This window comes from Schistocerca gregaria, chromosome 1, assembly GCF_023897955.1.
Source record: "Schistocerca gregaria isolate iqSchGreg1 chromosome 1, iqSchGreg1.2, whole genome shotgun sequence".
NCBI classification, from domain to species: Eukaryota; Metazoa; Arthropoda; class Insecta; order Orthoptera; family Acrididae; genus Schistocerca; species Schistocerca gregaria.
The window spans coordinates 443,046,690-443,074,570 of record NC_064920.1 but is presented as its reverse complement, the minus strand read 5'-3'; the positions used below and the strand labels follow the sequence as shown (position 1 = coordinate 443,074,570).

At 38.4% G+C, this 27,881-nt stretch overlaps 1 protein-coding gene across 3 annotated transcripts in view; it reads right to left on the bottom strand.

Moving 5' to 3' along the window:
• Nucleotides 1-10,573: 10,573 nt before the first annotated feature.
• The window catches only part of LOC126351810 (uncharacterized), a 584,469-nt gene continuing 567,161 nt past the window's right edge, over nt 10,574-27,881 (bottom strand). For all 3 annotated transcript variants that reach the window (XM_050002637.1, XM_050002636.1, XM_050002638.1), the window contains exons 6-9: nt 22,005-22,121; nt 18,115-18,253; nt 13,640-13,740; nt 10,574-11,546 (exon numbers count right to left, since the gene is read on the bottom strand). In XM_050002637.1, coding sequence (XP_049858594.1) covers nt 11,392-11,546; nt 13,640-13,740; nt 18,115-18,253; nt 22,005-22,121 — 512 coding nt within the window. In that variant the 3' untranslated portion in view covers nt 10,574-11,391. The remainder of the gene's footprint in view (nt 11,547-13,639; nt 13,741-18,114; nt 18,254-22,004; nt 22,122-27,881) is intronic.

Here is a 27,881-nt window from a genome sequence, read left to right as displayed (position 1 = left end):
AGTAGTTGGTGGTGGGAGGATGTATAGGACATGTCTTGCATCTAGGTCTATTACAGGGGTATGAGCAATGAGGTAAGGGATTGGAAGCAGGGTTTTTTTCAGGACGGGGGAGTATACTGTGTGGGTTCAGTAGATGGTAGAATACCACTGTGGGACGGGTGAGAAGGATAGTGGGCAGTACATTTCTTATTTCAGGGCATGATGAGAGGTAGTCGAAACCATGGTGGAGGATGTAATTCAGTTGCTCCAGGCCTGGTTAGTACTGAGTTACGAGGGGAATGCTCCTCTGTGGCCAGGTGGTGAGATTTTGTGAGGCGGTGAGAGATTGCAATTACAAGACACAGGCGATTTATTTTTGTGCAAGGTTGGGAGGATAATTATGGTTTGTGAAGGCTTCAGTGAAACCCTCGATATATTTCAAGAAGGACTGCTTGTCACTGCAGATGCAGCAACCACAAGTGGCTAGGCTGCATGGAAGGACTTCTTGGTGGGGAATGGGTGGCAGCTGTCAAAGTGGAGGTATAGCCAGTGATTGGTAGGTTTGATATGGATGGAGGTACTGATGTAGCCATCTTTGAGGTAGAGGTCAACATGAAAGGTGGCTGTTTGGGTTGAGTAGGACCAGATGAAGCAAATGGGGGAGAAGTTGTTGAGGTTCTGGAGCAATGTAAATCGCAAAGATGTCATCAACAAATCTGAACCATATGGGAGGGGGGGTTAGGATTCTGGTTGTTTGGGAAGGATTCCTCTAGATGGGCCATGAGCAGGTTGGCATAGCATAGTGTCATGCTGGTGCCCATAGCTGTACCCCAGATTTGTGTGTAGGTAATACCTTCAAAGGAGAAGTAATTATGGGTGAGGATATAGTTGTTCATGGCAACTAGGAAGGTAGTTGTTGGTTTGGAATCTGTCAGGTGTTGCAAAGGTAGTGTTCAATAGTGGTAATGTCATGGGTATTAGGGATGTTAGTGTAAAGGGAGGTAGCATCAATAAGTGACAAGCAGGGCACCATGTGGTAAAGGGACAGGAACTGTGGAGAGTCGATGGAGGAAATGGTTGGAATCTTTTATATCGGAGGGTAGGTTCCGGGTAATAGGTTGAAAGTGTTGGTCTACGAGAGCAAAGATTCTCTCAATGTGGGCACACTAATCAGTCTCAATAGGGTGTCCTGTGTGATTGGGTTTATGGACTTTAGGAAGCCTATAGAAGATGGGAGTGTGGGGAGTGGTAGGCATGAGCACGAGATGGACTCTGGGGAGACATTCTGAGAAGGGTCTAAGGATTTGATGAGTGTCTGGAGATCCTGCTGGATTTCTGGAATGGGCTCACTGTGGTAAGGTTTGTAGGAGGATGTATCTAAACGCTGGTGGAATCCTTCTACCAGATAATCCTTGCAGTTCAAAACAACAGTGGTGGAGCCTTTATCTGCTGGTAGGATTATTAGGTCAGGATCAGTTTTTAGATGGTGGACTGCAGTTCTTTCTGCAGATGTAAGGTTAGTTTGCATGTTGATGGATTTGGGAAATGATGGTGAGGCAAGGATTAGGCAGGATTCAACATTGGTCTTTGGTTCAGTCTCATTTGTAGGGCTGGTGGCATACAAGTGTTTCCACTGTAGGGATCAGGAGAAGGAGAGAAAGGCTTTAGCTAGTTTGCATGACTGAATTTGGGAGTGGTGCAAAAGGTGAGGCCTTTGGAAAGGACTGATATTTCTGTGGGGCTAAGGTTTCTGGAGGAAAGGTTCATGACTGTGTCTTGGGTCTGTTTAGGTTCTGGATTCTGTGTGGTGATGGGAGAGAGTTTTTGAGGGTGGGGTAAATGTAGAAGGTCAGTGAGACAGGGTTTGTCAGCTATGAGGGGATGTGAAGGAAGTTTGGAGGTGGTTGTAGAGAGGGTGGAGAGTGGTGCTCCAAGGCAAATTATTGAAGATGAGTGTTCCTGAGTAGTGGACCCCTTTTTGAACTAAAGTATGTGCTTTTAAGTCCTTGCACAGATCATTTTTGTTCCTGGTATTGTGTGTATGAACTGAGCTGTTTGTTGGAAAAAGAGATATATTATTTAGGACAAATTTCATTAAGGAGTAAATATACTGAGAGGCAGAAGTTAGTATACCCAGTTCTTTGAAGAGGTTTCTACAAGACGTCCATGAGTTTACTCCACAAATAATACATATTACACACTTTTGGACTCTGAAAACTTTTGTTTGACTTGAAGAGTTACCCCAAAATATTGTACCATATGACATTATGGAATGAAAGTAGGCAAAGTATGCAAGCTTTTTCACTTTTATGTCGCCTATGTCTGCTAACACTCGAATTGCAAATACAGATTTGTTAAGGCGTTTCTGCAGTTCTGTGGTGTGCTCCTCCCAACTGAATTTATTATCAAGTTGTAATCCCAGGAATTTAAGACTGTCAACCTCTTCTATCTGCTCTTCTTCATACTTTATGCATATGCTGGGTGGAAAGCTCTTACAGGTTCTGAATTGCATATAGTGAGTCTTTTCGAAGTTTAATGTCAGTGAGTTGGCTTTAAACCATTTATTAATATCCATGAATATATCATTAGCAGATCTTTCTAGAACTACACTCGACATACTATTTATTGCAATACTTGTGTCATCTGCAAACAAAACGAACTCTGCTTCTGGCAGTGTAACTGATGAGAGATCATTAATGTACACAAGAAAAAGCAATGGCCCTAAGATGGATCCTTGTGGGACACCACATGTAATTTCTTCCCATTCTGATGATGACTGATGACTTAATTCATTAGTCCCTTGCACTGACACCCTTTGTTTCCTGTTATCAAGGTATGACTTGAACCATTTTGCAGCACTGCCTGTGACACCATAGAATTCTAATTTATTTAAAAGGATGTTGTGGTTTACACACTCGAATGCCTTTGACAAATCACAGAAAATACCTGCTGCTTGTAACTTGTTATTTAATGAATTAAGTACATTTTCACTGTAGATGTAAATAGCCTTTTCGATATCAGAACCCTTCAGAAATCCAAACTGTGTTCTTGAAAATATGTTATTTGTGGTCAGATGGTTGAGAAGCTGCCTGTAGATTACTTTTTCTAAAATTTTTGAGATTGCTGGCAAAAGTGAAATCGGTCTGTAGTTTGATGGCATCTCTTTATCCGCTTTCTTGAATAGAGGCTTAACATCTGCATATTTCAGCCAGTCAGGAAATGTCCCAATTATAATTGACTGGTTACACAAGTAACTTAGAATTGTACTAAACTCACAAGAACATGCCTTAATTAACTTTGTTGATATTTCATCGTAACCACTAGAATGCTTTGTTTTTAAAGATTTTATTATGGAAGTTATTTCTTTTGGTGATGTGTGTGACATATTCATGTTCCTAAAGCTATTTGTAAAGGCTAGTTTCAGATATTCAAGGGCATTATTTACTGATCCTGACAATCTCATTCCATTAGTAATGGATATAAAGTACTTGTTAAATAGATTTGCCACACTATGCCCATCGGTTACTAATGTGTCATCTACCCTTAGTGTTATTTGCTCCTGTTCCTTTCTGGTTCTACCAGTATCCTTGCGCATGTTGCTCTAGTTCCTGGAGAGCAAGAGTTTAGACATGTGTTATGGCTTCCAGGAATTTGGGATTGCATAGCAGGAGAATTTTTTGGATGGAGAGAAGGTAATGCAAGCAGGTTTGGGCTTGGTTGACATGGTTTTGCAGGACTATGTTGGTGAGGGCTAAGGATTGGTGGAATCTGGACAGGTGGAGGTCATTGTGGAAGCAGGGATGGCAGCTGGAGATGGGTAATTTAATGGTAAGGCCATTTGGGGGGATTCCACAAGCCAAGCAACTACACAGGAACAGTATGTGGGACTGTTTCTGGCTATGGATAAGGAATCTTTTTTTGTATTGACATTCCCATAACCCTCCTAGCCTCAACCTTTGTTAGCCATTGTCCTCTCCCATCCTGCCTCTTCTCTGTTCCCATTCCAGCATGACAAAGCCCTCAGTCCTCCATTGCACCCAGTCTTTTTACTCCTCTCCCTTTCCACTATCCCCACCCCCTCCCCACCGATTTGCTACCCTCTGTCTAACCTCCTGACTGTACATAGCTGCCCTAACCTCTTTCTACCTTGTTGTTGTGCACTCCCCAACAACATGACACTGTCTGCGACTCCTACCATATTATCCCTCCCCCTCCCTGCCCCAGTGTCCTCCTTACCCCCCACCCTCAGTTGCCACTGCCCTCATGCACTGGTGCTGCTGCTCGCAGTGTGGCCTTAGTTGCCTGAGACTGCAATCGTGTGTGTGATTTGTGTTTGTGTGAGTGTTAAGTGAGAGTGAGTGTTCTGATAGTCTTTTTGTTGTGCCTATCTGCAACTTTGAGTGTGAGTGTTAAGTGAGAGTGAGTGTTGTGACAGTCTTTTTGTTGTGCCTATCTGTGACTCACTATATCTGATATCTGCTATTTGGTGAGTAGCAACTTTCCATTTCACAATATTGTTACATTCCATCCTGGATTTTCCATTGTTCGAGCTGAATAACACTTATTAACAAAAGCATCACAATTTGTAATTAAAGGCTCTGAGGAGCTGATCCAAAATATATTTTAAAATAAATTTCTCAGTAACTTATTACAGAATTTAAGTTATCAGAATGCATTTCACACAAGGATCTAAATAATGCAGGTCAACATTTTTGGAACCATTGATATAGTGAATCAAGAACAAAAACAGGCAAAGCTATACATGCAATTTTAACAGAGCAAAGTTTAAAATGTAGTTGAGTGGTTGTGTGTGCTATACCACTTGCATAGTTTCATAATATACAAGTATAAATATGAAAAATACAATGTGTAAACTGCCATGGCGGTTGCCCAGGTTGTTCATGTCAGCCAATCACAGTACAAGATCGATGACATCATGGCAACATAAGGTGAACTTATGAACACCACTGTTTGAGTGCACAAAACATTAAACATCTGAAATTTAATAATGAAAATACCAAGAACAGTAAGCATGCAGCGAAGCTTGCATACTCCACATTAAAGATCACTCCAAAACATGTCTTTTACTATTATTTGTTACGGTAAACTGTCAGAAAATGTGATGCTGGGGGATAAATAAGATACATATAGATTTTATCTTGCTGTCTGCTGCTGCATTTTGCAGCCTTCTCTGGTATGGATGCCACAGGCAATGCTGCTTAAACCAAAAGTACAGTAACTGAAATGACCATGGTGCATCACTTTGAGGCACCAGCGATTCTAAATCTTTTTTTCCCCCAATTTGAAGACACACTGAACAACAGTGAAACAGCATGCTGGCATACCATGCCTTAAGCCTCGGTTATACTTAGAATCGTGTGGGACACCACTATCATGTCATTCCTATAATCCTCATGGCATATAATACCTTAACCAATGTTTTGATTACAGGGAAAACTTTCACTGCATTGCCCATGTGAGGCCAGATGCAAATGCTTCAAAATCTAGCAGAATTGGATAGCCCTTTGCACAGATAACACATACTGGGAAGATTACATTTCCATGTAAGGGTGTAAAGCAACACTGCTAACCCTTAGTGTGGTGAACAAAATAGGAAAAAAGTGAACAAACCACAACTTTCTGTAACTTTGGGACCCAGACCAGTAGCAGCAAGTTACACGACTATGACAGAACATCTAAATGGGCCACACTTTGTGATACCACTTTGCATCAGACTCAAACAACACTAATCTTGTTCTGTGCTGATTGGTGCTGCACAAAATGTATAATACCCAGCAGTTTTTGTTTTGTAGTGCCAACTGTCCAGCAATTATGCAATTGTCAATGTTGGCTGTCAGTAATACAATCAGACCACCTTGCACTACCAGTCCCAATTCTACGTCAAAAATGAATCCTCAGAGACACATTGGAACTAAAGGCTACAGTAACAGATCACAATGTAGTAAACACATCTGTATGCATCATCCAATATCTTTTCAGAAGGCATGCCTGGACATATCTGACTGACTGCTACTATAAAATTAATAACTCTCACCAACAAACAGTATAAATCACTAGTCAGTATCAACATTCAAAAACCAACCTATTTTCAACACTTAATGTCTGCTTTTGAATTATCAGTACCACAGGCATAATAATACAATTCCTTTAGATGCATAGTTCAAGGAACTAAGTGGGATCCACAGTTCATTATTGCTAGCCAGTGCTATGTTCCCAAAAGAAAAAAATTTAACACTGTATTAGCATACACCACTCCTGACAAACAGGAGGTGTTATGATAAGTAATTCCCAGAGCGAACTGCCACTGCTATTTTCTCAATCCAAGCACTCCAGCCTTCTCATAGAGGGTGCTCCACTGACAATGTAGAGGTGAGTTGCAGATCAGTGCCTCAAGTTCACCATCGGACAGACAGGTGCTTGCATTCAAATCTCTGGAATGCCAAAAATCCAGCACAGTTGTGACTGTATTCATTGCTCTAACAGCTGTCCACAAATGAGAGTATGGCCACAGCCAGTACTACTTTTATAGACATGTCTCCTTTGACCAACTTTGTCAACATACGTTTTATAATACCTCTATGATTTTTAATAAAAAATAAGTGAATTGTGAACGAAAATGATGATCGCAATGTAAGCTTTTATGAATCACAAATTATAGGGTCTGGGCTATTGTGAAAGTGTTTGTATAGGGGAAGACCTTATGTTATTGTTTCTCCCATGGAAAGACTTTACAACAATTCTGAGAGCATCATCGTGTTGATATACTTTTAAGTAAAATACAATGTATCCATTAGTCCTGTCCAGAATGTGGGGCAATACTTTTTTTTTTTGGAAGGGGGGAGGTGTCAACACTCATCTGACTGGTTTGACATGGCCCACCACAAAGTCCTCTCCTCCACTGACCTCTTTGCACCTGTGTCCTCAATTATTTGCTGGATGTATTCCAGTCTCTGTCTTCCACTACAGTTTTTACCATCCGCAGCTCCCTCTAGTACAATGGAAGCTATTCCCTGATGTCTTAACAGATGTCTTATCATCCTGTTTCTTCTTCTTGGCAGTGTTTTCCATATATTTCTCTCCTTGCCAATTCCACAGAGAACCTCCTCATTCCTTAGCTCATCCATCCACCTTATTTTCAACATTCTTCTGTAGCACCACAGCTCAAATGTTTTTATACTCTTCTGTTCAGCTTTTCCACAAAGCATATTTCACTACCATAAAATGCTGTACTCCAAATGTACATTCTCAGAAACTTCTTCCGCAAGTTACGGTCTATGTTTGAAACTCATACATTTCTCTTGGCTGGGAATGTCCTTTTTGCCAGTACTAGTCTGCTTTTTATGTCCTCCTTGCTCCATCCATCATGGATTATTTTGCTACCCGCATACCAGAATACCTTAACTTCATCTACTTTGCGATCACCATTTCTGATATTACATTTATCAGTGTTCTCATTTCTGTTACTTCTCATTACTTCTGACTTCCTTTGGTTTATTCTCAGTCCATATTCTGTACTCATTAGACTGTTCTTTTCATTCAACACATACTGTAATTCTTCTTCACCTTCACTCAGAATAGCAATGTCACCAGCTAATCTTATCATTGATATCTTTTCACATTGAATTTTAATCCCACTCTTGAACCTTTCCTTTAATTCTGTCTTCAATGTATAGATTGAGTAGCATTGAATTTTCTAAGTCTTGCTTCAATTATCAACTGCAACATCAAAACTGCCTCGCTGGTGCCTTTACCTTTTCTGAAGCCAAACTGAACATCATCTACAGATCCTCAGTTTTCTTTTCCATTCTTCTGTAAATTATTCTTGTCAGCCTCTTGGACGCTTGAGCTGTTAAGCCGATTATGTGATAATTCTAACACTTGTTGGGTCTTGGTATCGTTTGGAATGCATGGAGGATTTTTTTTTTTTTCTGAAAAAATGAGATTATATTATGAGCCTCATACAGTCTACACACCAACATGTATAGTCATTTTCTTGCCACTTCTCGCAATGATTTTAGAAATTCTGATGGAATGTTATCTATCCTTTCTACCTTACTACATTGTAAGCCTTCAAAAGCTCTTTTAAATTCTAATTCTAATACAGGAGCTACTATCTCTTCCCTGTCTACTTCTGTTTCTTCTTCTGTCACGCCATCAGACGAGTCCTCCCCCTCATAGGGATCTTCAATGTTCTCTTTTGACCTATCTGTTCTCTTCTCTGCATTTAACAATGAAATTCTCATTACAGTCTTAATGTTACTACCCTTGCTTTTAATTTCAGTGGAGTATGTTTTCACTTCTGTATATCCTCATTCAGTCTTTCTGACAATATTTTATTTTTTCATTTCCCCTTAGCTTCCTTGCATTTAATGTCACTTCTAAGTGACTTATATATGGAGAGGGTAAGGAGTCATTCCAATCCCAGCAGCGGAAAGACTTACCTTAAGGGGAAAGAAGGATAGGTATATACTCGCGTGCGCGCGCACACACACACACACACACACACACACACACACACACACACACACACACACATCCATCCATACATACGCAGCAGGCTGCTTGTGTCTGTGTATGTATGGATGGATATGTGTGTGTGTGTGTGTGTGTGTGTGTGTGTGTGTGTGTGTGTGTGTGTGTGTGCGCGAGTATATACCTATCCTTCTTTCCCCCTAAGGTAAGTCTTTCCGCTCCCAGGATTGGAATGACTCCTTACCCTCTCCCTTAAAACCCACATCCTTTCATATTTCCTTTTCCTTCCCTCTTTCCTGACGAAGCAGTTGCTGGTTGCGAAAGCTCGAAGTTTTGTGTGTGTGTGTTTGTGTGTTATTTTATTGTACCTGTCTACCGGTGCTTGTTTTTAATATATTTTTCCCTTGTGGAAGTTTCTTTCTATTTTATTTGACTTATATATGTGTATTGCTGAATTTCCCTGAACATTTTTGTGCTTCCTTCTTTCATCAATCAGCTGAAGTATTTCTTCTGTTATCTATAGTTTCTTCACAGTTATTTTTGATGCACGAATTTCTTTTTCTAGCTTCTGTGATTGTCATTTTTAGAGATGGCCACTTGTCTTCAATTAAACTGCACACAGAGATATTCATTTATCACAGCATCTACAGTGTCAGAGAAGTTCAATTGTATCTCTTCAGTCCTTAGTACTTCTGTATCCCACTTCTTTACATGTTGATCCTTCCTGGCTAGTCTCTTAAACTTCAGCCTATTCTTCACCATTACTAAATTGTGATCTGTATCTATATCTGGCCGTGGGTACACTTTACAGTCCAATAGCTGATTTTGGAATCTCTGCCTGACCATGATATAATCTAACTGAAATCTTCCCATATCTCCTGGCCTTTTCCAAGTATACCTTTTTCTCTTGTGATTCTTGAATGGAATATTTGCTATTACTAGCTGAAATTTATTGCAGAATCCAATTAGTCCCTCGCCCCTCTCATTCCTACTACCATGCTCCTATTCTCTCGTAACCCTTCCTTCTGCTCCTTCCCCTACAACTGCAGTCCAATCTTGTATGATTATTAAATTTTCATCTCCCTTTACACACTGCATTACCCATAACATCCTCATGTACTTTCCCTATCTCTCCATCGTCTGCTCACAACATTGGCATGTATACCTGAACTATTGTTGTTGGTGTTGATTTGCTGTCAACTTTGATGAGAACAGCCGTATCACTGTCCAGAGTAACTCACTCTCTGTTATGTCGTCCTATTCATGATGAACCCTACTCCCATTAAACCACTTTCTGCAGCTTTTGATATTACCTTATACTGATCTGACCAGAAAGCCTTGTCTTCTTTCCATTTCACTTTACTGATCCCCACCATATTTAAACTGAGTCTTAGCATTTCTCTTTTCAGATTTTCTAATGTTCAAACTTTTGACATTCCACACCCTGACTCGTAGGATGTTACCCTTTTCTTGATTATTCAATCTTTTTCTCATCGTCACCTCTCCATTGGCAGCACCCTCCTGGAGATCTGAATGTGGGACTAGTCCAGAACCTCTTGCCAATGGAGAGATCACCATGATAGTTTTTCAATTACAGGCTGTATGTCCTATGGATACACATTAAGTATCTTTGATACAGTGGTTTCCATTGCCTTCTGCATCCTCAATCCATTGGTCAATGTTGATTCATACACCTTCTAGGGACCGTCTCCCAGCCCAAGGGCAAGAGAGTGCCCACTCCTCTGTGCTTTCTGACAAGGCTGTTGGCACAGCGAGAGTGATTTCTTATGTTGGAAGTCTTCAGTTGCCGTTATTGATGATTTTCATTTAAAATTGAAGCAGTGGCAAGTTTTGATTAATTGTCAAAGAAGCTACACCTAGACCACTATGTCCCTCCAACTCTTACAGACTGGGGGAAATGGGGGAGTCACACTGTGCTTGCTCCAGTGCTGCTTTGAAAATGCCTGGTAATGTACATGTAACACAGCTGCATGTCTATTATCGTGAATAAACTACATTTCAATTGGTGCTACACTTCCAAAGTGATTCCATGGTACTATAAGTTATTTTTTACTACTAGTATTGGAAGTAAAGTATAATATATAATTTCATAAAATTTTTGAGTTTATTTTATGTACAAAGTGAGTAAAAAATACATATCTCACACATGAATGTAAACATATGTACACACACATACATAACATGGACACTATAGTATTTAATTAAAATAAACATTGAACACATTCAGATGCCTTCTTTTCATCTATGATAATAAGAAGCAGCATTTACTTAACAATAAAAATTAACATAGTTTGTGGAGTCATAGGGTATGCAGCACATTATTAATAAATTCTGCATGAAAAGCAGAGCTTGGATAATTTATGTTGCTTTTTATGTATGCTTTGCTTTTATGCTAAGAAGCTAAGGGCACATTTTTACAGCAATAGTATCTATCACTATTTGTGAAATAGCATCTATTTGAATAACTTGCAAAAATTTTACATCATATTTTTCTTCCTGCTTAATTTTGTACCTCAATTCATTTTATTTCCACAAGCAAAAGACACCTCATTCTGTAACTTGCTCACGTAATCAAGTAATATACCAGTCAAATTTCACATTAGCAGTAATTTGTGGCACTGTTAAGAAATAAAAATATTTGCATTACAGTAATTTTTGGTGCTTTACATGAGATTTTTCTTTCTGTCAGAAGCAAGGAAAAAGATCTTGAAAGAAGATATATCGTACTAAACTCAAAAGAGCAACAGGCTATCTTGCAAATTCCTTAGTTGGTACTTCATTCATTCCCTACAATGGAACAACAATTCCATCTGGGTAGTAATATATCACACATGCTATATTTGTAAAATATGCATGAAAAATACATTGAGAGTTTGTAAAAATGATCAAAATACGCATTCATCCAGTGACAGTACAGCTGGCCTCATCAATGCCATCAGAGCAGTCTTTTTTACCATCACATAGCTGTTGCAGTGTGATGCAGCGTCCATCCACACAACGTAGTTCATTTGCAGAACATGTTGACATGTATGGCATAGCAGTGAGAATTTCATCTGAAACATGAATTGCATATTAAATGTTTGTAACACATTTATTATTAAGGTGATAAAAGCATTCTGTTTGTTGACAGAGCTTCAGTAGTTACACTTTTACATAACATTGCACATGCTTTCTTTGTAATAGTCAATTTTTAAACTGCTTGTTTTTATATGGGTTGGTTGGGTTTTTTGGGGAAGGAGACCAGACAGCCAGGTCATCGGTCTCATTGGATTAGGCAAGGAAGGGGAAGGAAGTCAGCCATGCCCTTTCAAAGGAACCATCCTGGCATTTGCCTGGAGTGATTTAGGTAAATCACAGAAAACCTAAATCAGGATGGCCGAACGCGAGATTGAACCGCCATCCTCCCGAATGCGAGTCCAGTGTCTAACCCCTGCGCCACCTTGCTCGGTTTGTTTTTATATGATTATTTTCATATGTGACCTCGGCTTCTATCTTTAAACAAAATCTGGTCTGATAGTTTGTGTCAAATAGTTTTAAAAGGTTCATATCTGAATATAAATTGAAGCCAATGTGCATTATATTCAATGAAATATATTTTGGTGCACGAAATAGCTGGCTGAGAATGTCTACAATAGTTATGTCAGAGGTTAGGTCATCAGAAGGGAAAACCAACTTGAAGAACACAATAACAACAGAAATTATTACTTAACTGAAAATAATAATTTCTCTGATTGCAAAAATGTTTATAAGAAAATACAAATATTTCATATGTATGTGGCAGGGCCTCTCTTCTGTTAATAACATATTTAGAAACTGCTTCTAGTATCAGACTGATAAAGACAAATAGACTCATAGTGTTTACCTTTACACGCTTCCAGTACTGCTGACAGATAAACATTACAATAAATAAGAGAGACATTACTCCTAGCTATGAGATGAAAAGTCAGAGGAGGTGAAGATCACCTATTTTAAAAATAAATATAGATGAAGAAAGTTACTACTTATGTTGTTACCAGTTATGTTGCTCTTTTGAAATGTCATTGACCTTTTAGGTCATAGGCTTGTCTTCAATGTGCTGAAATTGCTGCTACACATTCTAAAGGAAATAGGGGAGAAGAAAATTAGTGTAAGTCACCAATGACATAAATACCTTGTGTCAAATGAAAAAAGACACTACAGCATACTACCCTTATCAGTTTATTTACTTTGGCATCCAACCAACCTGTATCACAATCAGGGAATTTATTTCAAGACACAAACAAGTAATATTAAAATGGTCATATCTGCCAGAAAATGCATTTATAGCAATGAAAATAATCAGTTATTGACAATATAACGCAGATGGGTAGATAAAAAATCTACTCAATAATTTGTGGCAGGAGAATACACACAGGAGAGTTTAACTTTTACAAGCATTCAGAACCATAGCTTACGTTAATTCCTTCTGTCTCACAATTTCTTCATTGTAACTACATCTTTCTTCACTCCATTTCAGTTTTCTACATCTTTCATTTTCTGACCTATCTATTTTTTCTCGTGCCCTCCCCCCTCCCCCCACCTCTGTTACATGCAATGCATTTAGCTTAGGGATAGACTGCAACACTTCACTGACCGCCACTCCCACCATACTATCCCTTCCCCTCCCCGGCCCAGCCTCCTCCTTACCCCCACCGTCGCCACTCCCATCATGCACTGGTGCTGCTGTTCGCAGTGTGGTTTCAGCTCTCTGAGACTGCAGACATGTGTGCAAGTTGCATTTGTATGAGTGTATGAGTGTATGAGTGCATGTGTGTCTACTGCTCACAAAGTAGCTTCTCCATGAACAGAAAAGGCAAGATGGAAAACAGGAAGCAGAGCTATAATGCATAGGTACTGATAGTGGAAGGATGGAAGAAATGTGTCTTTAGGTGCAAGAAAAGTATCAGAAGTCACTGTGAAATAACATGATCTGATATACAAATACATCTGATGAGTGACATACAGCATTACAGACAAACATGGAAGAATTTAATCCAAATAATGGTTCAAAAACAAAATAATGAAGGAACATCACATGATAATAATTTTCTTAGTTGAAGAATACTGACAACAACATTCAAATTTTTATATGGGACAGAAAAGCTATATATTAATGATGTTTACTGACCTTTCTCTACAGCACAATTTAATTCATCAGACCCATCTTGACAGTCCTTGTACCCATCACATTTCCAATGTGCAGGGATGCACTTTTTATCTTTTTCGCAACTGAAAATAAATAAAAACAAATGTACAAGATTAAAAAGCATAGTAGTCATCAGTCCACTGTGCTTAACTAGACACACAGTGCTTAACTAGACATGGTCTTTTTGAAGGTGGTGTGCTGTTGCCTTCCTCTGTTCTTTGAACTGACTTACCACTCAGTATTAACCTACAGGTTAATGCAGGTTCCAAACTACAGTGAAACTCAGCATTTTGGATATCAATAAACATTGTCAGAGATAAGTGATAAATAACAGATAAAAATCCTAGGAATGACTGAGGATTGGATTCGTAGTCTGGCACTTTAACACCAAGTCACATCATTAAACTCTGTAACTAGTAGTTTTGAGAAGAACCAGTTCAAGATTAAGACCTGTATATTGGACTTTGCAGAAGAATCCAGATCAACACAAAAATGAAAATACAGCAAGTTCCTGATTACCAAGGTATGTGTTATCTCGCTTTTGGATCTAATAGTAAAAACTTAACTGTAAAGTATCGTGTTATAATTAGAACGCAGACAGATAAATTATGTGGATGTACTGTGTTTGGTAAAGGGAGAGAGCAAAGACTAGGTAATTGAGAAATGCAACACGACTCATACCAGGGCACTGAAATACACTGATCTGTTAGCAGAGCATGCTGGACAAAATTTATTTGACCATACTGATGTAATGATTGTGGAAAATGAGAAATTTTTATTTCCCATAAATGAACTAAATGCAACTGATATGAAATACAGTGTGTTCAAATGTTGGTTTGTAAATAGGTTGTCAGTTTTAGCAAGTAATGAATGAGTAACACTGTGGAGTTTCTTGTGTGACATGCAGCATGCTTTATAGATACAGTAAATCAAACAATTTTATGGAACAACGTCTATTACCTGTTTTTTTCCACTTATGTCTGCAGGCTTGGGTCTGCATTGACCTGGATAACCAGGAATGTGCTGTAATTGCTTTTATCTGTATGTATCCAGATGGTTAGATGAACCACAGTACAACAAATTACTCTTCCCATTTAAGTGGTGAGCAATGAAGTGAAGTAGTCATCTCCTGTCTAGTGGTACATAAGCCACTGTACATCTTAGAAGCATATTTTACATGGTACAGTGATTGGTTTGGGTGCAAAAGCAGCCCCATTAGGTGTTTCAATCAAGCTAAAGGGTCACATGGACATGGGATTGCAGTGAAGATTGGTGTTCACCAATCATATTGTGTGAATGTTACAAGAAGTATGGTAAGGTAACTACACGTGATAACCTCCAGATGTGTGGAATGTTTATGCAAGATGGAATGTCTATCATCCCTTACAGACACATAATCTAATATAATCTACAAGTAACTGCTGACTGATCATGTCCATTTTTTGTCTTACATTAACACCCAGAGGAGATGTATGTGCAGCATGACAATGCACATCTGCTGCTCCTAAATTACATTAGAGTTATTTGATGAACACACAATGGACATAATTATGCTTAGCTGGCCCTCTGTTATCTTTTGACCGCAGTCCTATTTAGCTTTTACTTTCATGGGGACTGCACATAGTTTTGTGTCTGTCTTAATGAATCTACATTATAATGAAACTTCGTCATTCTGTTTCCTCATGCTTAAGGAAATGTAGTTAATAATTGGTTGAATAATGCCTCTTTTGAAAACACACAAAAAAATTATCTTGCAAGAAAACAGCCTTTGTCTATTTATTTATCTGCTTTAGTTGCAGACAAAAAATGTTTCAAACAGTGAGAGAACTGGTGAGACAAATGTATTAGATGCAATGGAGAGTATTTTGAAAGGGGTAAGGTTGTTTTGTAAACAACTTGAAAATATATATCTAAAAAACAATTCCAGTTTTTTTGGGAACTCCATGTATAAGTGCTTAAAAAACAGAGCATTGCTAGCTTCTTTGCAACTACCTTAGACACAAACAAGGACAGCAAAACTGTTTCCAGCTGACTAAACTTTTCCAGTACTGCAGCTTGACTGGTGAAAGGGTTGTGTCAGGCAGAGTGGCTAAAGAGAGAAAGAAGGTGGACTGACTGCAGATAGGGGGAACTGTGCACAGTACACAGTGGTGTGGAGTGGATTGGAAGGGGGACAGAACAGAGGATGAGGGAGGCTGTGGAGAGGATGGTGTGACTGGCCATGGGTCAGAGGTGGAGGTGGGTGTGGGACAGGTGCTACTCTGAAAAATTATTCATTGTTATTCTGTTAAGGTGCAAACTATTGAGCATGTGATATGGACAATAGATAGTGGGTGTGTGTATCATTTTGTGAGTTTCCCATTTTCTGTGCAATTCCTAAGCTTTGCATTTACATAATCATAAAATACTGCTAAGAAAGTAAAATAATTTTCTCCTTAATATGGAGATTTTCCTCTCCTTTATATAATTTAGTATACTGATACAATTATTTTTTGCATCCTTAACAATGTCAAAGCAATTTAATTTATTAACATTTCTAAAAAGAACTTTAATCAGAGGGTATATCTCCATGCCTTGCTTTAATCAGCTGAATTGTTCACCTGAACAACATCATAACTCATATTTTCACGGAAAGTGAATCACAGTTGGCATAGCATGGTATCTGATGCCCTGCATGTGCTGGTTTCCTTATTGCTGCCTCAAATTATTGCTAGTGCATTATCCAGCCATAAAATTCTTTGTTGCTGCAATCAACATTGTTAGTGAAGGCATTTTGGGTGACACTCTGAATGTTCTGGTGATGAGAGGAGCACACAGCCGCTTGATTAAAGAAAGAAAATGTTAAGTTGACATTTGTGATTGGAAGGAGAATAAACACAAGGCACTGAAAGACAGTGGATGCACTTATATATCATGAATAAATGGTACTGTTCAAAACCGGCAGCTGATGGGGTGAGTGGAACAACATTGTGACTGCTACTCACAGTGGAGAAAATCATGCTCATAATTTGTGTAGCAAAAACATTGTTGTGTGTGCTAAATATTTGCAGTGTTCTATTATAGTAATGTAACACTTACACAAAACTGGAGTCTCAGTTTAATAAATATTCCTCTGCTGTAGATGAGAAATTCCTCATTATACCGCATAATTTCCTATCATGTAACAGTGTTTCTGCCTCTGTATAGAGGAACAAAAGAACCTTTCATGTATATAACCCAGACAACTGGCTGCCACACCCTACTAATGCCGAGGGCAATGGATTCCTTGTCTTCAAGGTGGAATCAAATGATTTCAGGGATCTTAGTGCACTAGACAAGTGTTGGATTGAGGCTTGATCAAAATAACTGAGGGTGCCTGGCTACAAATTTCATCCGACAACCTTATTACACTAAGGGGAGGAGAAGTCATAACATCGCACAACTGCAGATTTGTCAAAGCAGTATAAACAAGCTGAGAGGTACTGGGAAGAGAGACCTGCCTTCAGCCAACATTTCAAATTTACTTATCTTGTGTGATGAACTCTTTGCAGTCAAAAGCATCTAGAGGGAAGACAGTGTATCCCAACTGAAAAAATGGGATTTCTGCCAGTAAATATCAAGTGACTAATGGATTTTCATGTCAGTCTGGCAGAATTTGTTGATTGAGGTCTGAAAATGTAATGTTTAATGTACATGCTTAGTGTACTTGCAAAAGAAATGGTGATGCTGCTTGCAAAAAAAATGTGTATTTTGACCTGTTTTGCTATATTTTCTCGAAAAAAGAAATAAAAAGGAGCTTTCTACTTCTGTAATGAGTAACACAGGAAAACCTGTAACTGTGCAGAGACAACATTACTCATTCACAGCATTAATACAGTGATTTTTTAAAAAATAATTTATGCATTTGTGTAATAGCTCTTACAAAAATATACAGAATAACATTTTAACTAATATGGTCTGTCACTGTCAAGAAATACCAAAGAGATAAGCATAAAACAGTTGTTTTGTTCTTCTGTAAAATTTGCTTTTGATTAGTAGAATGATATTTGGGTAAATGATTCAGTTGATCTCCTTGGGTTTTTTGCATCTGAACATGTATCTGAAACAGAAATGGGTTTGCTAAAAGGATGTAGCTACTGACTCATTCCATATGCAGTGTCTCTGGGACACCAAATCACTAGCTATTAATTTTGGAAGCATTTTCATCAACACCTGGCTCTTCCTCTAAACCCCAAAAGCACACGTGAAATATGCTACAGAATCAAAGCAAGGCTCTTTTCTAATGTATCACTCATAAATTTCTGTAATCTACAACTCCCTGACTGCAAGGGGATTTAAAATATGTGTGTACAAGATGGCTGTTTGAAATTAGGCACATTGTATTTGATGTACAAGGAAATATCATGCAGCATTTTCTATCTTACCATGATTAACTTTAATCAGCTACACTATTATGACATCAAAGAGCATTCTCTTACCTAACTTCTCCTTCAGCACATTGTGTGCAGTTGTATTCATCTGTGGCATAAGGACAGTCATTTACATTATCACACACCCATCTGTTGGGAATGCAAGTACCATCAGAACATTGGAACTCATTCTTCAGACAAGTTGTTCCTGCAATAAATTTAGAATAATATTAATAATAAAATGATAAGATTAATAAATAATTATGAATAAGATTAAAGTTTATCATTATCATCATCATCTTCTTTCTCCATGTCACTCCCACCTAGGAAAAAGGTTGGCTGGATAAGTGGCATCTACTGATGTATTATCACTTACATCATCCATCAAATGTTCCTGCCAAATTTTCTGCAGTTGTATTTTGCACCAAGAGCATATTTTTCAGGAAATTTCTGTTGTCTCTCACACAAGAAAGAATATCAGGTGAGTCACATTTATATACAGTTTTACTACACTATTTCTTATTTTGGGCCACAGTATGAGCTTTCTCTCACTGTTAGTTTTTGCACATCAGCAGGAGATGTTAAAAACATAACAATGCAGGGCTAAATTTGTGCCATATTCTCATGAGGGCTTAAGATGATTTTCCAATGACTCTTTCTTTTGGGTGGGGAAAGGGAGAGAGATTCAATATTGTGGAAATTAAAATGAAGATAGAATAATAGTAATGTTATAGATTAATACCATAATTTGACTCATCACACATTGGGAGATGACATTTTATTCAGAACATTGTGTCTTGGAGCATCGCCTAATGCCCATAAAACAAAAATCATCTACACAGATACTCAGTTCATTGTACTGGTATTCAAACAATATTAATTTTTTGTATATCTTGGCCAAAAGAAAGGGATGAAATATTTTACATTTACACAGATATTCTGAATATAAATCTTATACATCCCTTCAGAATCTTTTACAAACTTTTCTTTCAGTAAAGTTTTCAAATCTTCTAAAGTTCAATGTCCCATGAGCTCATGGTGTTTAATTTTCAAAGCTGAACATTTTCCCCAGGTTTTAAGTTAATTATCGGATATGATAGGTGACACACAATAGTCTTCTGGCATCATTTAATAGTATTTAATATCAGAACATGCACTTTTCTTTGGACAGAAATTTCTGCTTCACAGCAGCTAGAAAGGGGTACTTCAAAACCATGACTGAAAACGTAAAAGTTTGAAACAGACTCTAGGACAGTTCCCTCCAGAGACACATAATTTATCTAAATATTCCATATATCATTAATAAAGCAGAGCAATGCAATAAGACTAAATCATATTTCTTCATAGGGAGAACTAAATCATATTTCTTCATAGGGAACAAAATGGGTGGCAAGGAAATTGAAGCGTATGGACAGAGACTTAATAATTACCAACTTGAAAACTTGCTCTACAGGAAGACACATAAAGGTGGTGGTGAAAGCAAAGCTCCACATTCTGGTTCATTCAGGATTGACTGATTACCAAATCATCCTCTGTCAGTGGCATCATTTAGATGCAGTATGGAGGGTGTGGGGTCAGCACACCATTCTCCCAGTCATTGTTATTTTTCTTGATCTTGGAATCAGTACTACTCAGTCAAGTAACAGGAATCATGAGCCTGAATGCATCCAGTTCCAATCCTCCCACCTAGGAAAAATTCCTGGCAGTACTGGAAATAGAATCTAAGTCCTCTGCATAGCAGCCACACACACAAGCCACTCAGCCGCGGGGGCTGACTAATAGGTGGTGGGATAGGCATCTATTGCAGAAATACTATAGCCTATGAAAAAGTCACATGGACTAATGAGCTGAAAACTGAAATGGTACTTGAGGTTGCAGCAGTAAATTTCAAACTAAGGAAAACAGTCTGGGCCGGCCGCTGTGGCCGAGCGGTTCTAGACGCTTCAGTCTGGAACCACACTGCTGCTACGGTTGCAGGTTCGAATCCTGCCTTGGGCATAGATGTGTGTCATATCCTTAGGTTAGTTAGGTTTAAGTAGTTCTAAGTCTAGGGGACTGATGACCTCAGATGTTAAGTCCCATAGCGCTTAAGAGCCATTTGAACCATTTGAAAACAGTCTGGTTATAGCAGCACTATGTATGTCAACTGAAAGCAGTATTGAAGTTTTTTTTGACATTGTTGAAGACTTACTGAAAAAGAGAGCAGAACATAAAAACATGTTTTTTGTTTAAGACATCAACATAGACTCACTATATAACAGAAATAATTATTTGCATTGTGGTGACTTATTACACACAAAATGAGCATCTACAAGAATTGTTAGGGATACACAGACATGCAGTGATCATGTTTTCATGAACATAACAGAGGAGAAAATACACGTAACCACCTTAGAAAACTTCATATCTGTCGACAGAGCCATTATTATGCAAACTGCTGTAGCGTATATAGACAACAGAAAGTGATATATTTATATTATAAAAGAAAATATAATTCTGATAAACTTAGAAGAACATTATACAGGGTGATTTTTTCTACCATTTACAAACTCTAGGGATTGATCAATGAGAGTATATGGAACAAAAAAGGTCTAATGAACAAAGTTACAGTATGTGTTGAAAACAGTTTCCATATGCCCTAACAGATGCTGGGTCATGTTCTGTCTCACACGTTCACATCAGCCAGGCGGCATCCGAATAGTGTCAAAGGCAGCATGAGTGTGCTGCTCCATTGTCTCCACATCTGGAATGGGCTCTGCATACACGATACTTTTGAGATGGCCCCATAAATCACACGGTTGGGATCCAATGAACAAGCAGGCTATGCAATTGGACCCCCTCATCCGATCCATTGATCAGGCAAGACTCAATTGAGATGTTTCTGGACATTAATGGTGAAACAAGTCGGAGCACTGTCATGTAGCAGCGACATAATCCTTTGAATCATCAATGGCACTTCATCCAGCAGGGGAAGCAAAGTCAGCTGCAAGAAATGCCGGTAGTTCCACCTTTGAAAGGGCACAGTTGACATCCGTCCCCTTCCTTAATAAAACAATCCAAACTTGTGCTCTACGAGAGAAGGGAGGAAAGTTGCTACTCACCATATAGTGGAGATGCTGAGTCGCAATAGGCACAATAAAAAGATTCGCACAATCGTAACTTTCGGCCATTAAGGCCTTTGTCAGCAGCAAACACACATACACACACGTACACACACACTCACACAAGCACAACTTGCATACATGTCTGCAGTCTCAGAGAGCTGAAACTACAGTGAGAGCAGCAGCACCAGTGCATAATGGGAGTGGCGACTGGGTGGGGGTAAGGAAGAGGCTGGGGCGGGGAGGAGGAGTGATAGTATGGTGGGAGTGGCGGACAGTGAAGTGTTGCAGTTTAGATGGAGGGCAGGAGAGAAGGTGCGGAGTGGGGAGGGGTAAGTAGTGGAAAGGAGAGAAATAAAAATTTAAAAAAATTAAAAAATATTGCTACATTCCATCCTCGATTTTCCATTCTTTGATTCAAACTTGTGCTCTATCTGTGATGATAGAACAATATCCATAATCTTCCTTCCTTCCTTCCTTCCTTCCTTCTTTATGTAATTTAGGGTTTTGTTTTAAACCAAAACAACAGACAGTACTAAATCCATTTTTTGTCACAGCAGAGGACTCAAGTTGAACATCAGTTTGGAAACCAGCCATCTTTCAATTTTAAATTTTTTCCTCCAATTTTTTATATTCCTTTTACGCTCAGTAAAAGAATAACATAATAATATTAATGGTTAGCACACACATAGAATAAATTCATGGGAAAGAAAGGCTATAATTAAATATTATAGCAAAGTAAGAATAAAAGTCCATATGTCTGGTTAAGTGGAAGAAATTTACAGTTAGTATATTTCAGAGATATTCTCTACCCTCTGTATAGTTCATTAACGTTTCTAAAAATTAGTGTTGACTAACCTTTTGCAAAAGAAACACACTGTGATGGATCATCTGAGTCAGGATAAAGATCACAATGAAACACCCTTGACAGGTCCAATGCAGTCAGAATGAAGTCACTGCAGTCTTCAGCAACAGCTGCAATCAGAAAAAAGAACGATACTTTAATTTTTTATGGGGTTTACATTATAGTAAAAATTATGTCATACAAAAAATTTTTGCAATGAAGTTCTTGTTGTTTTTGTGGTCTTCAGTCCTGAGACTGGTTTGATGCAGCTCTCCATGATATTCTATTCTGTGCAAGCTTCTTCATCTCCCAGTACCTACTGCAGCCTACATCCTTCGGAATCTGCTTAGTGTATTCATCTCTTGGTCTCCCTCTACGATTTTTACCCTCCATGCTGCCCTCCAGTACTAAATTGGTGATCCCTTGATGCCTCAGAACATGTCCTACCAACCGGTCCCTTCTTCTTGTCAAGTTGTGCCACAAATTCCTCTTCTCCCCAATTCTATTCAATACCTCCTCATTAGTTATGTGATCTACCCATCTAATCTTCAGCATTCTTCTGTAGCACCACATTTCGAAAGCTTCTGTTCTCTTCTTGTCTAAACTATTTATCGTGCATGTTTCACTTCCATACATGGCTACACTCCATACAAATACTTTCAGAAATGACTTCCTGACACTTAAATCACCACTTGATGTTAACAAATTTCTCTTCTTCAGAAACGCTTTCCTTGCCATTGCCAGTCTACATTTTATATCCTCTCTACTTTGACCATCATCAGTTATTTTGCTCCCCAAAAGCAGAACTCCTTTACTACTTTAAGAGTCTCATTTCCTAATCTAATTCCCTCAGCATCACCCGACTTAATTCGACTACATTCCATTATCCTCGTTTTGCTTTTGTTGAGGTTCATCTTATACCCTTCTTTCAAGACACTGTCAATTCCATTCAACTGCTCTCCATAGCCCTTTGCTGTCTCTGACAGAATTACAATGTCATCGGTGAACCTCAAAGTTTGTATTTCTCCTCCGTGGATTTTAATACCTACTCCGAACTTTTCTTTTGTTTCCTTTACTGCTTGCTCAATATACAGAATGAATAGCATCGGGAAGAGGCAACAACACTGTCTCACTCCCTTCCCAACCACTGCTTCCATTTCATGTCCCTCGTCTCTTATAACTGACATCTGCTTTCTGTGCAAAATTGTAAATAGCCTTTCACTCCCTGTATTTTGCCCCTGCCACCTTCAGAATTTGAAAGAGAGTATTCCAGTCAACATTGTCGAAAGCTTTCTCTATGTCTACAAATGCTAGAAACATAGGTTTGCCTTTCCATAATTTTTCTTTTAAGATAAGTCATAGGGTCAGTAGTGCCTCACGTGTTCCAACATTTCTACAGAATCCAAACTGATCTTCCCTGAGGTCAGCTTCCACCAGTTTTTCCATTCGTCTGTGAAGAATTCGCATTAGTATTTTGCAGCTGTAACTTATTAAGCTGTCAACACCTGCTTTCTTTGGGATTGGAATTATTATATTCTTCTTGAAGTCTGAGGGAATTTCGCCTGTCTCATACATCTTGCTCACCAGATGGCAGAGTTTTGTCAGGACTGGCTCTCCCAAGGCTGTCAGTAGTTCTAATGGAATGTTGTCTACTCCTGGGGCCTTGTTTCAACTTAGGTCTTCAGTGCTCTGTCAAAATCCTCAGGCAGTATTATATCTCCCATTTCATCTTCATCTACATCCTCTTCCATTTCCATAATATTGTCCTCAAGTACATCGCCCTTGTATAAACCCTCTATATACTCCTTCCACCTTTCTGCTTTCCCTTTTTTGCTTAGAACTGGGTTTCCATCTGTGCTCTTGATATTCATACGAGTGGCTCTCTTTTCTCCAAAGGTCTTTTTAATTTTCCTGTAGGCAGTATCTATCTTACCCCTAGTGAGATAAGCCTCTACATCCTTACATTTGCCCTCTAACCATCCCTGCTTAGCCATTTTGCACTTCCTGTCGATCTCATTTTTGATATGTTTGTGTTCCTTTTTGCCTGCTTCACTTACTGCATTTTTGTATTTTCTCCTTTCATCAATTAAATTCAGTATCTCTTCTGTTACCCAAGGATTTCTAGCTGCCCTCGTCTTTTTACCTACTTGATCCTCTGCTGCCTTCACTATTTCATTCCTCAAAGCTACCCATTCTTCTTCTACCGTATTTCTTTCCCCACATTCCTGTCAACTGTTGCCTTATGCTCCCCCTGAAATTCTGTACAACCTCTGGTTTTAGTCAGTTTATCTAGGCCTCATCTCCTTGAATTCCCACCTTTTTGCAGTTTCTTCAGTTTTAATCTGCAGTTCATGACCAACAGATTGTGGTCAGAGTCCACATCTGCCCCTGGAAATGTCTTACAAATTAAAATCTGGTTCCTAAATCTCCGTCTTACCATTATATAATCTATCTGAAACCTTCTAGTATCTCCAGGGTTCTTCCATGTATACAACCTTCTTTCATGATTTTTCCAGCAAGTGTTAGCTATGATTAAGTTATGCTCTGTGCAAAATTCTACCAGGCGGCTTCCTCTTTCATTTCTTAGCCCCAATCCACATTCACGTACTACGTTTCCTTCTCTTCCTTTTCCTACTGTCGAATTACAGTCACCCATGACTATTAAATTTCTGTCTCCCTTCACTACCTGAATAATTTCTTTTATCTTATCATACATTTCATCAATTTCTTCATCATCTGCAAAGCTAGTTGGCATATAAACTTGTACTACTGTAGTAGGTGTGGGCTTCATGTCTATCTTGGCCACAATAATGCGTTCACTATGCTGTTTGTAGTAGCTTACCCGCACAACTATTTTTTTTTTTTTTTTCATTATTAAACCTACTCCTGCATTACCCTTATTTGATTTTGTATTTATAACCCTGTATTCACCTGACAGAAAGTCCTGCCACCGAACTTCACTAATTCCAACTATATCTAACTTTAACCTATCCATTTCTCTTTTTAAATTTTCTAACCTACCTGCCCAATTAAGGGATCTGACATTCCATGTTCCGATCCATAGAATGCCAGTTTTCTTTCTCCTGATAACGATGTCCTCTTGAGTAGTCCCCACCCAGAGATCCGAATCTTCATTTAATCATACAGTAAAGCTACATGCCGTCGGGAAAAATTACAGCTCTAGTTTCCCCTTGCTTTCAGCCGTTTGCAGTACCACAACAGCAAGGCCGTTTTGGTTAGTGTTACAGGGCCAGATCAGTCAATCATCCAGACTGTTGCCCCTGCAACTACTGAAAAGGCTGCTGCCCCTCTTCAGGAACCACTTGTTTGTCTGGCCTCTCAACAGATTCCCCTCCGTTGTGGTTGCACCTACGGTACGGCTATCTGTATCGTTGAGGCACGCAAGCCTCCCCACCAACGGCAAGGTCCATGGTTCATAGGGGGCAATGAAGTATAAACGTAAATAAATCATATGTATGTAAATAAATCATAAAGAGAGACTGCTACACACACCACACATCAAAAAGTGTAACCATTAAACAGCAGGTACCTACATAACGTTTTTGTGGATATTGTAATTCATTTATTGAACTTTTGATCTTTATTGAAGTTATCTTGCACTGAAGTATCTCTGTTGTTGTTGCTGTCCAGTAGTTCTCAAGATGTGACAGCAGGAGAGAAGATGTCCGTGCGTGTGGTCAGTGTGAGTTAATGTGTTAGTTTCATGCCCCACTGAGAATTTATACAATTAATCATAATGAGTGGAATGCATCATTTTACATTCACAGTACACATTCATTTGTAAATATGGCTACATGTTGGCCATTTACAAAATTTTCCCTCTGTTTGATAAAGAAAAAAAGTGTCTCTATAAAATGCATAATTTTATTTTCTGAAACTATTTTTTATCTTCCACTCACCATATTTCATTGTAGCAGAGGTTGAAAATGCCGCCTCACTTCTAAATTACTTTATATTCACATGATCGTTTTTGGACTGTTATAAGCCCATCCTCAGGTGTCATAGCTGTGCTGTGGTCCATGAACTGTCACAAATCTACCTTTAGTTCAAAAAACTGGTTCCTATTAAAAGTATTTAAACTGAGTACTAGAAACAAAGATTTACCCCAGTTGAAAACTAAAAATTCTATGGTAAATGAAACCCACATAATCTTAGAAACCAAGAACTGAAAGAAGCATGCTGTGTTAGGTTTTTAGGAATGCATCTGAACCAAAATTTTTCCTGGTCTTCACATACAAAGTGCTTTGCAAATAATCTAAACGGACAGACATTTTCAATGAAGACTCTTCCACATTCAGCTAGCTTGGAACAAGAAAAATAGCTTACCACAGTTATTTTGAGTCAGGTATAAAGTATGGTATTATTTTTGGGTTAACACAAGTAAAATGATTAGAATATTAAAATTACAATAACCAGCTGTTAGAAATACAGTATGTGTAATGCAAAACCAAAAGAATCCTATTGCTCACTGTTAAAATATTAATGCCCCCTGTTTTTACATTTATGAACAAATTCTTTTTGTATACAGTAACCCTAAGTCATTGATGGGCAATGACTTTAAACATCAACAAGGCACTAGGAAAAAAGGGAATTTCATATATCTCACAAGAAAGATAGATAGATAGATCCACAACATGGAGCTAGGGCAACTGGATCAAAAACTATGAAAAGTTGTTAGTATGTAAATGCTATCATTCCTTGGAAAGGATGCAGAATGATGATATGAAAATCTGGTCAAGAAAGCAAATGGTAATTAAGCGTAGCAGTTTTATGTCCAATAAACAACTTTAATAATTACGTTCTTTATGTTAATGCTCTTGTTATGTATTATTTCTGTAATACAAATGAATTCTAATTGCAGTGTTGACGAGTCCTCTGTACATTAAATCTATGATTTAATTTAGTATTCAAAATTCTGATTCTGATTCTGAATGTTTCATGGTCACAGAAAGAATTCACACAACTGTCCTGTAAGAAGTTCCTGACACTTGAAGTAGTTGCTACGAACTACAGGCTTTTGATAGAGTGCTTCAAATTTCTTAAAGGATCGTTGCAGTTGTCCTAACCAGTCTTTCAGAATGTCTTTTATGCTTAAGATTCCATATTTTTTAAGTTTTCATTTGCTGAGCAAAAGGCCAAGAGAGGTCACTTATTTGGTATATTTTGACTCCCTGTTGTATGGAATTATCCTTTGGGGCATAGCACTCAACATAAGTAAAATGTTTGTTCAGCATAAGCGAGTAGTAAAATGTGTAAAGTAGATGACCATACATCTTTTGGAAGCCTATCAAAGGGCTTTTGAATTCTTACACTCAGTTCCTAATACAGTTATGGTACTCTTTATTATTTTTAAATTGGAAATCCTTGAAAATTTAAAAGAAAATAAAAATCTTATGAGTAGCCAGCCTAGGTATTAAAGTCCATGGAGAAGAAATAAAAACATTGAGGTTCACCGATGACACTGTAATTCTGTCAGAGACAGCAAAGGACTTGGAAGAGCTGTTGAACGGAATGGACAGTGTCTTTAAAGGAAGGTATAAGATGAACATTAACAAAAGCAAAACGAGGATAATGGAATGTAGTTGAATTAAATCGGGTGATGCTGAGGGAATTAGATTAGGAAATGAGACACTTAAAGTAGTAAAGGAGTTTTGATATTTGGGGAGCAAAATAACTGATGATGGTCAAAGTAGAGAGGATATAAAATGTAGACTGGCAATGGCAAGGAAAGCGTTTCTGAAGAAGAGAAATTTGTTAACATCAAGTATTGATTTAAGTGTCAGGAAGTCATTTCTGAAAGTATTTGTCTGGAGTGTAGCCATGTATGGAAGTGAAACATGCACGATAAATAGTTTAGACAAGAAGAGAAC